Raw genomic sequence first — 14,138 nt, 5'->3', positions numbered from 1 at the left:
TTGACAAAACCCACAATGTCTCTCTCTCTGGGCTGGCTAGCTCACTAGCTAGCAAACGTAGCTACACACAATAATATCAATGTCAGCATGTGAAGTCGCTAGTTGGCAATAAAATTGCCGTAAACAAACTTCACTATCAATTTAGGAGTCTATCCCACCAAGTTCAGCTTACAGTTGGTCTCTTGCCCAGAGCCAGTTCAGCTTACAGTTGGTCTCTTGCCCAGAGCCAGTTCAGCTTGCAGTTGGTCTCTTGCCCAGAGCCAGTTCAGCTTACAGTTGGTCTCTTGCCCAAAGCCAGTTCAGCTTGCAGTTGGTCTCTTGCCCAGAGCCAGTTCAACTTGCAGTTGGTATCTTGCCCAGAGCCAGTTCAACTTGCAGTTGGTATCTTGCCCAGAGCCAGTTCAGCTTACAGTTGGTCTCTTGCCCAGAGCCAGTTCAACTTGCAGTTGGTCTCTTGCCCAGAGCCAGTTCAGCTTGCAGTTGGTCTCTTGCCCAGAACCAGTTCAACTTGCAGTTGGTCTCTTGCCCAGAGCGAGTGCAGCACTACGTTTTATTTCATCCACTGATACAACATAGGCTTTCACCAAATTGACAGTTTCATGATTGTTATTTCTGGGGTATGGATGATCCCTTTAAACGTCAGTGTGTAGACTGTGTAGAAAGTATTTACAGTCGTGGCCAAAAGTTTTGAGAATGACACAAATATTAATTTTCACAAAGTCTGCTGCCTCAGTTTGTATGATGGCAATTTGCATATATTCCAGAATGTTATGAAGAGTGATCAGATGAATTGCAATTAATTGCAAAGTCCCTCTTTGCCATGCAAATGAACTGAATCCCCAAAAAACATTTCCACTGCATTTCAGCCCTGCCACAAAAGGACCAGATGACATCATGTCAGTGATTCTCTTGTTAACACAGGTGTGAGTGTTGACGAGGACAAGGCTGGAGATCACTCTGTCATGCTGATTGAGTACGAATAACAGACTGGACGCTTCAAAAGGAGGGTGGTGCATGGAATCATTGTTCTTCCTCTCTCAGCCATGGTTACCTGCAAGGAAACACGTTCCGTCATCATTGATTTGCAAAAAAAGGGCTTCAGAGGGAAGGATATTGCTGCCAGAAAGATTTCACCTAAATCAACCATTTATCGGATCATCAAGAACTTCAAGGAGAGCGGTTCAATTGTTGTGAAGAAGGCTTCAGGGCGCCCAAGAAAGTCCAGCAAGCAACAGAGCTTTCTCAGGAATGGCAGCAGGTAGGTGTGAGTGCATCTGCACGCACAGTGAGGTGAAGACTTTTTGAGGATTGCCTGGTGTCAAGAAGGGAAGCAAAGAAGCCACTTCTCTCAGGAAAAACATCAGGGACAGACTGATATTCTGCAAAGGGTACAGGGATTGGACTGCTGAGGACTGGGGTAAAGTCATTTTCTCTGATGAATCCCCTTTCCGATTGTTTGGGGCATCCGGAAAAAAGCTTGTCCGGAGAAGACAAGTTGAGCGCTACCATCAGTCCTGTGTCATGCCAACAGTAAAGCATACTGAGACCATTCATGTGTGGGGTTGCTTCTCAGCCAAGGGAGTGGGCTCACTCACAATGTTGATTAAGAACACAGCCATGAGAGAGCAACTTCTCCCAACCATCCAGGAACAGTTTGGTGACAAACGATGCCTTTTCCAGCATAATGGAGCAACTTGCCATAAGGCAAAGGTGATAACTAAGTGGCTTGGGGAACAAAACAAATATTTTGGGTCCATGGCCAGGAAACTCCCCAGACCATAATACCATTGAGAACTTGTGGTCAATCCTCAAGAGGCGGGTGGACAAACAAACCCCACAAATTCTGACAAACTCCAAGCATTGATTATGCAAGAATGGGCTGCCATCAGTGGCCCAGAAGTTAATTGACAGCATGCCAGGGCGGATTGCAGAGGTCTTGAAAAAGAAGGGTCAACACTGCAAATATTGACTCTTTACATCAACTTAATGTAATTGTCAATAAAAGCCTTTAACAGTTATGAAATGCTTGTAATTATACTTCAGTATTCCATAGTAACATCTGACAAAAATATCTAAAGACACTGAAGCAGCAAACTTTGGAAATTAATATTTGTGTCATTCTCAAAACTTTTGGACACGACTGTAGGCCGTAATCTTCTTACAATGTTGAGACTCTTGTGTCTGGAGGCCCTCTGTATCACTGGTACAATTGTTAGCCATGTTTATGACTAATGAATCCAATGAGTCTATTGAGTCGTACAAGGCCGGGCTGGTCTAGTACAGCATGTGCCACTGTAGAGGACTCCTCCTAGCCTAACGTGTTCACAATGAGGCTATAGTCTAGACCTTCTCACAGTCAGATGGTCAAATAATTAATATTAGATTCTTGCTACCTGGGATCCTTGGGATGTACCAACTCTGACGTTACCACATTGAAGTTGAAATGTTTAAGATGAGGGTTATGGTTAGGGTTATGGTTAAGGTTAGGGTTATGGTAGGGGTTAAGGTTAGGGTTAAGGTTAGGGTTATGGTTAAGGTTAGGGTTATGGTAAGGTTAGGGTTATGGTAGGGGTTAAGGTTAGGGTTATGGTAAGGTTAGGGTTATGGTTAAGGTTAGGGTTATGGTAAAGGTAGGGAATGTGGTAAGGGTTGGGGTTATGGTTATGGTAGGGGTTAAGCTGAGGGTTATGGTAAGGTTAGGGTTATGGTAGGGGTTAAGCTGAGGGTTATGGTAAGGGTAGGGAATGTGGTAAGGGTTGGGGTTATGGTAAGGTTAGGGTTATGGTAAGGGTAGGGGTTAAGGTTAGGGATATCCGAACGGGATAGCACTAACCATTCATATTATTAATGGTTCCTGGATGTTAGTGAGAATGAATCCCATTGCTAATAACATAACATTTCCCACGAATTCTATAGGTTACAGCAGCATGGCAGCTAGCCTAATGCACGCAGTAGTGGATGTTTTTCTTGAATTAGAGTCTGTTGGGAATTCAGGCTTCCTCTGTTTTATTTTGTCATTGTCCTGCTGCCGTATCCTCTGCATTGTGTGGATATAAGATTTACTGTGCCTAAAAAGGTGTTAAGAGACCTGTCATTCTAATCAGGGTCAGCTGACCGGGATGCCTAATATACTGTAGTTATGTTACATGGGTGGATGATGTATATGTTAAGAATAGAATAGCACTGTCTGTGACAAAGGAACATAAACCAATCATGTTATCATGTTCTTAGTTGATAGTAGACATTCATAAAGGCATATAGGCCTGTATTGAGAATGACATTCATGTGTTTGGAGATTACAAAATGGTACTTTAAAGTGACTTACTTTATCTAAGTACTTTGAAACAGCAAATCAAAACTGAGAGACATGATTTTTGGGGGAGGACATTTTAGTAATTTAGCAGATGCTCTTATCCAGACCGACATACAGAGCAATTAGGGTTTAAGTGCCTTGCTCAAGGGCACATTGACAGATTTTTCACCAATTCACCTTGGGGATTCGAACCAGCAAACGTTTGGTTACTGGCCCAATGCTCTAACTGCAGTATTGTTTGTGTGTTTTTCTCTCTCCCTCCCTCCCTGTACAGGTACCACCCGGTGAAGCTGCTGGAGAGGTTTGGGAAGGTGGAACAGTTTGACTTCCTGTTCCACAAGTCTGGACCAATGGAGGGCCAGCCCCGAGGATACTGCTTCGTTAACTTCCACACCAAAGAGGTACAACACCAAACCAACCATTTCACATCTTTCAATTCCAAGAAAAGATTAGCTCACGAACGTGAAAAGTTAGGGCTAGTCAAAAGCTATAGACGGCATAGACAAGAGGCACGATCTAGCCGACCATTTCCCATCTCTCCCCGTGAAAATATTGTTTCAAACGTAATAGGGCTCCACCAACGGTAAGATGGAGATCTCTTGTTTAATGTGATGGGAGGCAGTCCCCTGGGTGTTATGCAGAGAAACTCTGTGTGTATTAGCCTCATACACACACATCATAATCAGCCATTATTGTCTCTGTTGTCATCATCATTCCTTTTCAATGGTTTGTGTAAGAGGTCTTGGATAAGAGTGTCTGCTAAGTGACTACAATGTAATGATACTGACCTAGTTTCGGATGGGGGAAATTATGATTTTCATGAGGATCAAACACGTACTCTTTTTCCAATCTCCAGGAAGCAGAGCGGGCGATCCATTGTCTGAATGGGAAGCTGGCCCTCTCCAAGAAGCTGGTGGTGCGCTGGGTACACGCACAGGTAAAGGTAAGGGTCCCTCTCTGAAACCTCTTGCCTTTACACACACGCACACATGCATACGCATGGCCAGTGATTCATTGTGGCTTCCTCAGTTAGGGTGCAAGGCTAGCCCAATACAGGTCATTAAGTTGTACAAAGTTAGCCTGTATGTTAGCGTCATGCATGCAACTATGTTTGCCTATGGATAATTAGCTGGTCAGTCTGTAAGGTGTAGGATATTAGCTGGTAGTGTAGGACATTAGCTGAAAGGCAGTGAAAGGCAGTTTTTGTAGGGGCAGTAGTGTAGATAATTAGCTGAAAGGCTGTGGCATTAGCTGAAAGGCAGTAGTGTAGGACATTAGCTGTAAGGCAGTAGTGTAGGACATTAGCTGTAAGGCAGTAGTGTAGGACATTAGCTGTAAGGCAGTAGTGTAGGACATTAGCTGTAAGGCAGTAGTGTAGATAATTAGCTGAAAGGCAGTAGTGTAGGACATTAGCTGTAAGGCAGTAGTGTAGGACATTAGCTGTAAGGCAGTAGTGTAGATAATTAGCTGAAAGGCAGTAGTGTAGATAATTAGCTGAAAGGCAGTAGTGTAGATAATTAGCTGAAAGGCAGTAGTGTAAGGACATTAGCTGTAAGGCAGTAGTGTAGGACATTAGCTGAAAGGCAGTAGTGTAGATAATTAGCTGAAAGGCAGTAGTGTAGATAATTAGCTGAAAGGCAGTAGTGTAAGGACATTAGCTGTAAGGCAGTAGTGTAGATAAAGGCAGTAGTGTAGGAGCTGAAAGGCAGTAGTGTAGGACATTAGCTGAAAGGCAGTAGTGTAGGACATTAGCTGTAAGGCAGTAGTGTAGGACATTAGCTGAAAGGCAGTAGTGTAGGACATTAGCTGAAAGGCAGTAGTGTAGGACATTAGCTGTAAGGCAGTAGTGTAGGACATTAGCTGAAAGGCAGTAGTGTAGGACATTAGCTGAAAGGCAGTCGTGTAGCCAGCCAGTCCGTCAGTACCTCAGTGGCCGGGCCAGGGGTGATCTCTTGGACTCCAGCGACCCTGGTCTTTCCCTAACAATAGACAGCTGCCGTGTGGACTAAGGAAATCCTGTATAGTCCGAAATCACACCCCTTCTGTGCACACCCTGTCCCCGTCTCCCACTCCTTGGACAACAACAAGTCTGTGTCCACACACACACACATACGATAGATCAATCAAAAATAGGAAAGTAACTGGTATGTTGCCATATTTATTTATTTTATTTTATCTTTATTTAACTAGGCAAGTCAGTTAAGAACAAATTCTTATTTACAATGACGGCCTAGGAACAGTGGGTTAACTGCCTTGTTCAGGGGTAGAATAACAGATTTTGACCTTGTCAGCTCAGGGATTCGATCTAGCAACCTTTCCGTTACTAGTCCAATGCGCTAACCACTAGGCTACCTGCCAACATGGCATCCATATGCCATCCACATGGCATCCATATGCCATCCACATGGCATCCATATGCCATCCACATGGCATCCATATGCCATCCACATGGCATCCATATGCCATCCACATGGCATCCATTTACCCTTCTAAAACTGACTATCCTACTGATCCTCGACTTCGGCGATGTTATTTACAAAATAGCCTCCAATACCCTACTCAGCAAACTGGATGCAGTCTATCACAGTGCCATCCGTTTTGTCACCAAAGCCCCATATACCACCCACCACTGCGACTTGTATGCTCTAGTCGGCTGGCCCTCGCTACATATTCGTCGCCATACCCACTGGCTCCTGGTCATCTATAAGTCTATGCTAGGTAAAGCGCCGCCTTATCTCAGCTCACTGGTCTTGATAACAACACCCACCCATAGCACGCGCTCCAGCAGATATATCTCACTGGTCATCCCCAAAGCCAACACCTCCTTTGGCCGCCTTTCCTTCCAGTTCTCTGCTGCCAATGACTGGAACGAATTGCAAAAATCGCTGAAGCTGGAGGCTTATATTTCCCTCACTAATTTTAAACATCACATATCTGAGCAGCTAACTGTTCGCTGCAGCTGTACATAGCCCATCTAAATAGCCCACCCAATCTACCTACCTCATCCCCATATTGTTTTTATTTACTTTTCTGCTCATTTGCACACCAGTATTTATACTTGCACATCCTCATCTGCTCATCATCTGTCACTCCAGTGTTAATTTGTTAAATTGTAATTACTTTGCTACTATGGCCTATTTATTGCCTTAACTCCTCACGCCATTTGCACACATTGTATAATAGACTTTCTTTTTTCTATTGTGTTATTGGCTGTACACTTCTTTAGTCCATGTGTAACTCTGTTGTGGTTGTTGTGTCGCACTGCTTTGCTTTATCTTGGCCAGGTCCATATGCATCTATATGCCATCTATATACCATCCATATGCCATCTATATACCATTGTAAATGAGAACTTGTTCTCAACTAGCCTACCTGGTTAAATAAAGGTGAAATAAAAATATACCATCCATAAAAAATCCATATCCACATATACCATCTATATGCCATCCATATGCCATCTATATACCATCCATATGCCATCCATATACCATCCATATGCCATCTATATACCATCCATATGCCATCCATATGCCATCTATATGCCATCTATATGCCATCTATATGCCATCCATATACCATCCATATGCCATCTATATACCATCCATATGCCATCCATATGCCATCTATATACCATCCATATGCCATCCATATACCATCCATATACCATCTATATCTATATACCATCCATATGCCATCTATATGCCATCTATATGCCATCTATATGCCATCTATATGCCATCTATATACCATCTATATGCCATCTATATGCCATCCATATGCCATCTATATGCCATCCATATGCCATCTATATACCATCCATATACCATCTATATGCCATCTATATGCCATCTATATGCCATCTATATGCCATCCATATGCCATCTATATGCCATCCATATGCCATCTATATACCATCCATATACCATCTACAGTTGAAGTCGGAAGTTTACATACAGTCGTGGCCAAAAGTTTTGAGAATGACACAAATATTAATTTTCACAAAGTCTGCTTCCTCAGTTTGTATGATGGCAATTTGCATATACTACAGAATGTTATGAAGAGTAATCAGATGAATTTCAATTAATTGCAAAGTCCCTCTTTGTCATGCAAATGAACTGAATCCCCAAAAAACATTTCCACTGCATTTCAGCCCTGCCACAATAGGACAGGCTGACATGTCAGTGATTCTCTCGTTAACACAGGTGTGAGTATTGACGAGGACAAGGCTTGAGATCACTCTGTCATGCTGATTGAGTTCGAATAACAGACTGGAAGCTTCAAAAGGAGGGTGGTGCTTGGAATCATTGTTATTCCTCTGTCAACCATGTACCTGCAAGGAAACATGTGCCATCATCATTGCTTTGCACAAAAAGGGCTTCACAGGCAAGGATATTGCTGCCAGTAAAATTTTGGATCATCAAGAACTTCAAGGAGAGCGGTTCATTGTTGTGAAGAAGGCTTCAGGGCGCCCAAGAAAGTCCAGCAAGCGCCAGGACCGTCTCCTATAGTTGATTCAGCTGCGGGATCGGGGCACCACCAGTATAGAGCTTGCTCAGGAATGGCAGCAGGCAGGTGTGAGTGCATCTGCACGCACAGTGAGGCAAAGACTTTTGGAGGATGGCCTGGTGTCAAGAAGGGCAGCAAAGAAGCCACTTCTCTCCAGGAAAAACATCAGGGACAGACTGATATTCTGCAAAAGGTACAGGGATTGGACTGCTGAGGACTGGGGTAAAGTCATTTTCTCTGATGAATCCCCTTTCCGATTGTTTGGGGCATCCGGAAAAAAGCTTGTCCGGAGAAGACAAGACGAGCGCGACCATCAGTCCTGTGTCATGCCAACAGTAAAGCATACTGAGACCATTCATGTGTGGGGTTGCTTCTCAGCCAAGGGAGTGGGCTCACTCACAATGTTGATTAAGAACACAGCCATGAGAGAGCAACTTCTCCCAACCATCCAGGAACAGTTTGGTGACGAACAATGCCTTTTCCAGCATGATGGAGCAACTTGCCATAAGGCAAAGGTGATAACTAAGTGGCTTGGGGAACAAAACATTGATATTTTGGGTCCATGGCCAGGAAACTCCCCAGACCATAATACCATTGAGAACTTGTGGTCAATCCTCAAGAGGCGGGTGGACAAACAAACCCCACAAATTCTGACAAACTCCAAGCATTGATTATGCAAGAATGGGCTGCCATCAGTCAGGATGTGGCCCAGACGTTAATTGACAGCATGACAGGGCGGATTGTAAAGGTCTTGAAAAAGAAGGGTCAATACTGCAAATATATATATATGTATAATATTGACTCTTTACATCAACGTCATGTAATTGTCAATAAAAGCCTTTGACACTTATGAAATGCTTGTAATTATACTTCAGTATTCCATAGTAACATCTGACAAAAATATCTAAAAACACTGTAGCAGCAAATTTTGTGGAAATTAATATTTGTCATTCTCAAAACTTTTGGCCGCGACTGTACACTTAGGCTGTCATTAACTTGTTTTTCAACCACTCCACAAATTTCTTGTTAACCAACTATAGTTTTGGCAAGTCGGTTAGGACATTTACTTTGTGCATGACGCAAGTAATTTTTCCATCAAATCAAATTTTATTTGTCACATACACATGGTTAGCAGATGTTAATGCGAGTGTAGCGAAATGCTTGTGCTTCTAGTTCCGACAATGAAGTAATAACCAACGAGTAATCTAACCTAACAATTCCACAACTACCTTATACACACAAGTGTAAAGGGATAAAGAATATGTACATAAAGATATATGAATGAGTGATGGTACAGAACGGCATAGGCAAGATGCTGTAGATGGTATCGAGTACAGTATATACATATGAGATGAGTAATGTATGGTATGTAAATATTATATAAAGTGGCATTGTTTAAAGTGGCAAGTGATACATTTTTTACATCAATTTCCATTATTAAAGTGGCTGGAGTTGAGTCAGTATGTTGGCAGCAGCCACTCAATGTTAGTGGTGGCTCAGTCTTTTGGCCTTGAGATGGAAGCAAGCTGTTTTTCAGTCTCTCGGTCCCTGCTTTGATGCACCTGTACTGACCTCGCCTTCTGGATGATAGCAGGGTGAACAGGCAATGGCTCGGGTGGTTGTTGTCCTTGATGATCTTTATGGCCTTCCTGTGACATCGGGTGGTGTAGGTGTCCTGGAGGGCAGGTAGTTTGCCCCCGGTGATGCGTTGTGCAGACATCACTACCCTCTGGAGAGCCTTACGGTTGTGGGCGGAGCAGTTGCCGTACCAGGCGGTGATACAGCCTGACAGGATGCTGTCGATTGTACATCTGTAAAAGTTTGTGTGCTTTTGGTGACAAGACAAATTTCTTCAGCCTCCTGAGGTTGAAGAGGCGCTGCTGCACCTTCTTTTCAACACTGTCTGTGTGAGTGGACCAATTCAGTTTGTTCGTGATGTGTACGCCAAGGAACTTAAAACTTACTACCCTCTCCACTACTGTCCCGTCGATGTGGATAGGGGGCTGCTCCCTCTGCTGTTTCCTGAAGTCCACGATCATCTCCTTTGTTTTGTTGAGTTTGAGGTTATTTTCCTGACACCACACTCCGAGGGCCCTCACCTCTTCCCTTTAGGCCGTCTCGTCGTTGTTGGTAATCAAGCCTACCACTAGTGTCGTCCGCCATGCAGTCGTGGTTGAACAGGGAGTACAGGAGAGGGCTCAGAACACACCCGTGTGGGACCCCAGTGTTGAGGATCAGCGGGGTGGAGGTGTTGTTACCTACCCTCACCACCTGGGGGTGGCCCGTCAAGAAGTCCAGTACCCATTTGCACAGGGCGGGGTCGAGACCCAGGGTCCCGAGCTTGATGACGAGTTTGGAGGGTACTATGGTGTTAAATGCTGAGCTGTAGTCGATGAACAGCATTCTCACATAGGTATTCCTCTTGTCCAGATGGGTTAGGGCAGTGTGCAGTGTGGTTGCGATTGCGTCGTCTGTGGACCTATTGGTGCGGTAAGCAAATTGGAGTCGGTCTCGGGTGTCAGGTAGGGTGGAGGTGATATGGTCCTTGACTAGTCTCTCAAAGCACTTCATGATGACGGAAGTGAGTGTAGTCATTTAGCTCATTTACCTTAGCTTTCTTGGGAACAGGAACAATGGTGACCCTCTTGAAGCATGTGGGGACAGCAGACTGGGATAAGGATTGATTGAATATGTCCGTAAACTCACCAGCCAGCTGGTCTGCGCATGCTCTGAGGACACGGCTGGGAATGCCGTCTGGGCCTGCAGCCTTGCGAGGGTTAACATGTTTAAATGTTTTACTCACGTCGGCTGCAGTGAAGGAAAGTCTGCAGGTTTTGTTTACAGACAGATTATTTCACTTTTAATTCACTGTATCACAATTCCAGTTGGTCAGAAGTTTACATACACTAAGCTGAATGTGCCTTTAAACAGCTAGGAAAATTCCAGAAATTGTGTCATGGCTATTGAAGCTTCTGATAGGCTAATTGACATAATTTGAGTAAATTGGAGGTGTACCTGTGGATGTATTTCAAGTCCTACCTTCAAACTCAGTGCATCTTTGCTTGACATCATGGGAAAATCAAAAGAAAACGAGCAATTTCCAAACGCCTGAAGGTACCACGTTCATCTGTACAAACAATAATACGCAAGTATAAACACCATTGACCACGCAACTGTCATACCGCTCTGGAAGGAGACGAGTTCTGTCTCCTAGAGATCAACGTACTTTGATATAAAAAGTGTAAGTCAATCCCAGTACAACAGCAAAGGACCTTGTGAAGATGCTGGAGGAAACGGGTACAAAAGTATCTATATCCACAGTAAAACGAGTCCTATATCGACATAACCTGAAAGGCCGCTCAGCAAGGAAGAAGCCACTGCTCCAAAACCACCATAAAAAAGCCAGACTACAGTTTGCAACTGCACATGGGGACAAAGATCACACTTTTTGGAGAAATGTTCTCTGGTCTGATGAAACAAAAATAGAACTGTTTGGCCATAATGACCATCGTTATGTTTGGAGGAAAAAGGGGGATGCTTGCAAGCCGATGAATACCATCCCAACCGTGAAGCACGGGTGTGGCAGCATCATGTTGTGGGGGTGCTTTGCTGCAGGAGTGACTGGTGCACTTCACAAAATAGATGGCATCATGAGGAAGGAGAATTATGTGGATATATTGAAGCAACATCTCAAGACATGAGTCAGAAAGTTAAAGCTTGGTTGCAAATGGGTCTTCCAAATGGACAATGACCTCCAGCATACTTCCAAAGTTGAGGCAAAATGGCTTAAGGACAACAAAGTCAAGGTATTGGAGTGGCCATCACAAAGCCCTGACCTCAATCCCATAGAAAATGTGTGGGCAGAACTGAAAAAGGTTTTGTGTGCAAGGAGGCCTACAAACCTGACTCAGTTACACCAGCTCAGTCAGGAGGAATGGGTCAAATTCACCCAACTTATTGTGGAAGGCTACCTGAAACGTTTGACCCAAGTTAAACAATTTAAAGGCATTGCTACCAAATACTAATTGAGTGTATGTGAACTTCTGACCCCCTGGGAATAAATATGAAAGAAATAAAAGCTGAAATAAATCATTCTCTCTACTATTATTTTGACATTTCACATTCTTAAAATTAAGTGGTGATCCTAACTGACCTAAGACAGGGAATATTTACTCGGATTAAATGTCAGGAATTGTGGATAACTGAGTTTAAATGTATTTGGCTCAAGTGTATGTAAACTTCCGACTTCAACTGTATACACCATCCATATGCCATCAATATGCCATCTATACACCATCCATATACCATCAATATACCATGTCTGACTCAGAGAGACATTCTGAGTAGAACCTTTCTAACATGATGGTCAAGTAATGGTCCTTCAACGATATAGTCTATCGATTCAACGATATAGTCTATTGATTCAATGATATAGTCTATTGATTCAAGGATACAGTCTATTGATTTGTATGCAATTGCTGTTCCTTGTGATTTTCATGATCTCTCTTTGTCTTATCAAGTCACCTTGACCAAGGCCATGTACTGGAGATCCCCTTCAGCTTTGTCTTTAACCAAGGGATCATTTTATTTTTCCGTCACTTCAGAGACTGATTGCCTCATCTCTGAGCCTGACCTCTGAACCTGTGTACTTACAGATCATGGAGGGAAGAGACACTAATCTAAATCATCTGAAGATAGAAATATGAGACAGATCACACATGCAGAAAATAGACCTGTGGCCCTTGTCTATCCGGAACATATAGGATGCATTCTAATAGAAGGACTTGCCAAATAGAAGGGAGTATTTGAGGGTCATGGTCATATAAATGTATGTCCATTGTCTATTATGACTAGTGTGTTCAGTAGTCTGGTGTGAGAAACAATTATGGGTGTGTGTTTACTTTCAATGTAATACTTATTTCTATGTTACGTTGAGGAATAAAGGTTTTCATCCATCCATCCATTCATCCATCCATTCATCCATCCATCCATCCATACTGGATCAGAAAGCTAACTTGTGCTTTTTGAAACCAGGACATGAACTGATTACTGAACCTGGTAAGTCTGATATGAGTCATTTCTGGTATACTGAAGTGTGTGTTGTGGTTCTTCTCTCCACAGGCTCACATTGCATCAGTCACGTGGATGAAGTTGAGGGGTGGTTTTGAGAGGAATTAATACACAGTTCTATTGCTGTGCCTTTCAGCTTCCCCACAATGCCTGTGGATTTGACCAAAAACAGCACCAGACAAACAGTGACACGCTTCATGTTAGTGGGCCTCCCGAGTGGCGCAGCAGTCCAAGACACTGCATCGCCGTGCTTGAGGCATCACTACAGAACCTGGTTCAATCCCAGGCAGTGCCACAACCGGGAATCCCATAGAGCGGCGCACAATTCCCATAGGGCGGCGCCCAAGATCGTAATTGGATCGCAATTGAATATCACCAAATTGTGGAGAAAATGGAGGTAAAATACAAAACATTTTTTTTTTTACAAATTATAAACATTTCGGTTTAGTATTTTAATTGCTTGACAATTAAAGGTATACTCTTTCTATAACTCTCTCCTTCTCACAGTCACTCTCTCTTCTCTCTATAACTCTCTCCTCATAGTCACTCTCCCTTTTGAAAGGAGCCGTTATAAAAACAAATGGCCTCTTAGCTCTAATTCATACTATTAGTGTTATTACTGAAACAACCATGTCTAAGATGGACTTTTAGGAAGAGTCCTTAGGAATGTATTTGACTGTAAACTTCAAAAACACACTTACCAACCATAGACCTGTCAGTGTGGAGGAAGTGATGAAAGATAAACACGTAGTTTCCTTTTTCCCCCTCCTCCCCCCACACTCTCTAGTTTGCTTCCCCACTTACTCACTCTCCTCACAGTCACTCTCTCCCTCTCTCTATAACGCTCTCCTTCTCAGTGACTCTCTCCCTCTCTCTATAACGCTCTCCTTCTCAGTCACTCTCTCCCTCTCTATAACACTCTCCTTCTCAGTGACTCTCTCTCTCTCTATAACACTCTCCTTCTCAGTGACTCTCTCCCTCTCTATAACACTCAGTCCTCTCTCTCTCTATAACGCTCTCCTTCTCAGTGACTCTCTCCCTCTCTCTATAACGCTCTCCTTCTCAGTCACTCTCTCCCTCTCTCTATAACGCTCTCCTTCTCAGTCACTCTCTCCCTCTCTCTATAACACTCTCCACAGTCACACTCTCCCTCTCTCTATAACTCTCTCCTTCTCAGTCACTCTCTCCCTCTCTATATAACACTCTCCTTCTCACAGTCACTCTCTCCCTCTCTCTATAACACTCTTCT

The 14,138-nt window shown here is 43.5% G+C and overlaps 1 protein-coding gene across 5 annotated transcripts in view; it reads left to right on the top strand.

Annotated features, from left to right (window-relative positions):
* LOC135548150 (probable RNA-binding protein 18) overlaps positions 1–13,865 on the top strand; it is a 37,490-nt gene extending 23,625 nt beyond the window's left edge. Inside the window, exons 2-5 of one of the 5 annotated variants that reach the window (XR_010456781.1) lie at positions 3,588–3,714; positions 4,170–4,250; positions 13,026–13,286; positions 13,677–13,865. Coding sequence is in view for 3 of the 5 variants with exons in the window: in XM_064977460.1 (XP_064833532.1) it covers positions 3,588–3,714; positions 4,170–4,256; positions 12,764–12,847 (298 nt within the window). In the remaining 2 variants the exon portion in view is untranslated. Of the gene's footprint in view, positions 1–3,587; positions 3,715–4,169; positions 4,257–12,763; positions 12,878–12,940; positions 13,287–13,676 lie in introns of those variants that run through there. The other 4 variants (XR_010456780.1, XM_064977460.1, XM_064977462.1 and 1 more) reach the window with 4 other exon arrangements.
* The last annotated feature ends 273 nt before the right edge of the window (positions 13,866–14,138 follow it).

Source organism: Oncorhynchus masou, chromosome 11 (genome assembly GCF_036934945.1).
Source record: "Oncorhynchus masou masou isolate Uvic2021 chromosome 11, UVic_Omas_1.1, whole genome shotgun sequence".
Taxonomy (NCBI): Eukaryota; Metazoa; Chordata; class Actinopteri; order Salmoniformes; family Salmonidae; genus Oncorhynchus; species Oncorhynchus masou.
This window is presented reverse-complemented; position numbering and strand designations above follow the sequence as displayed.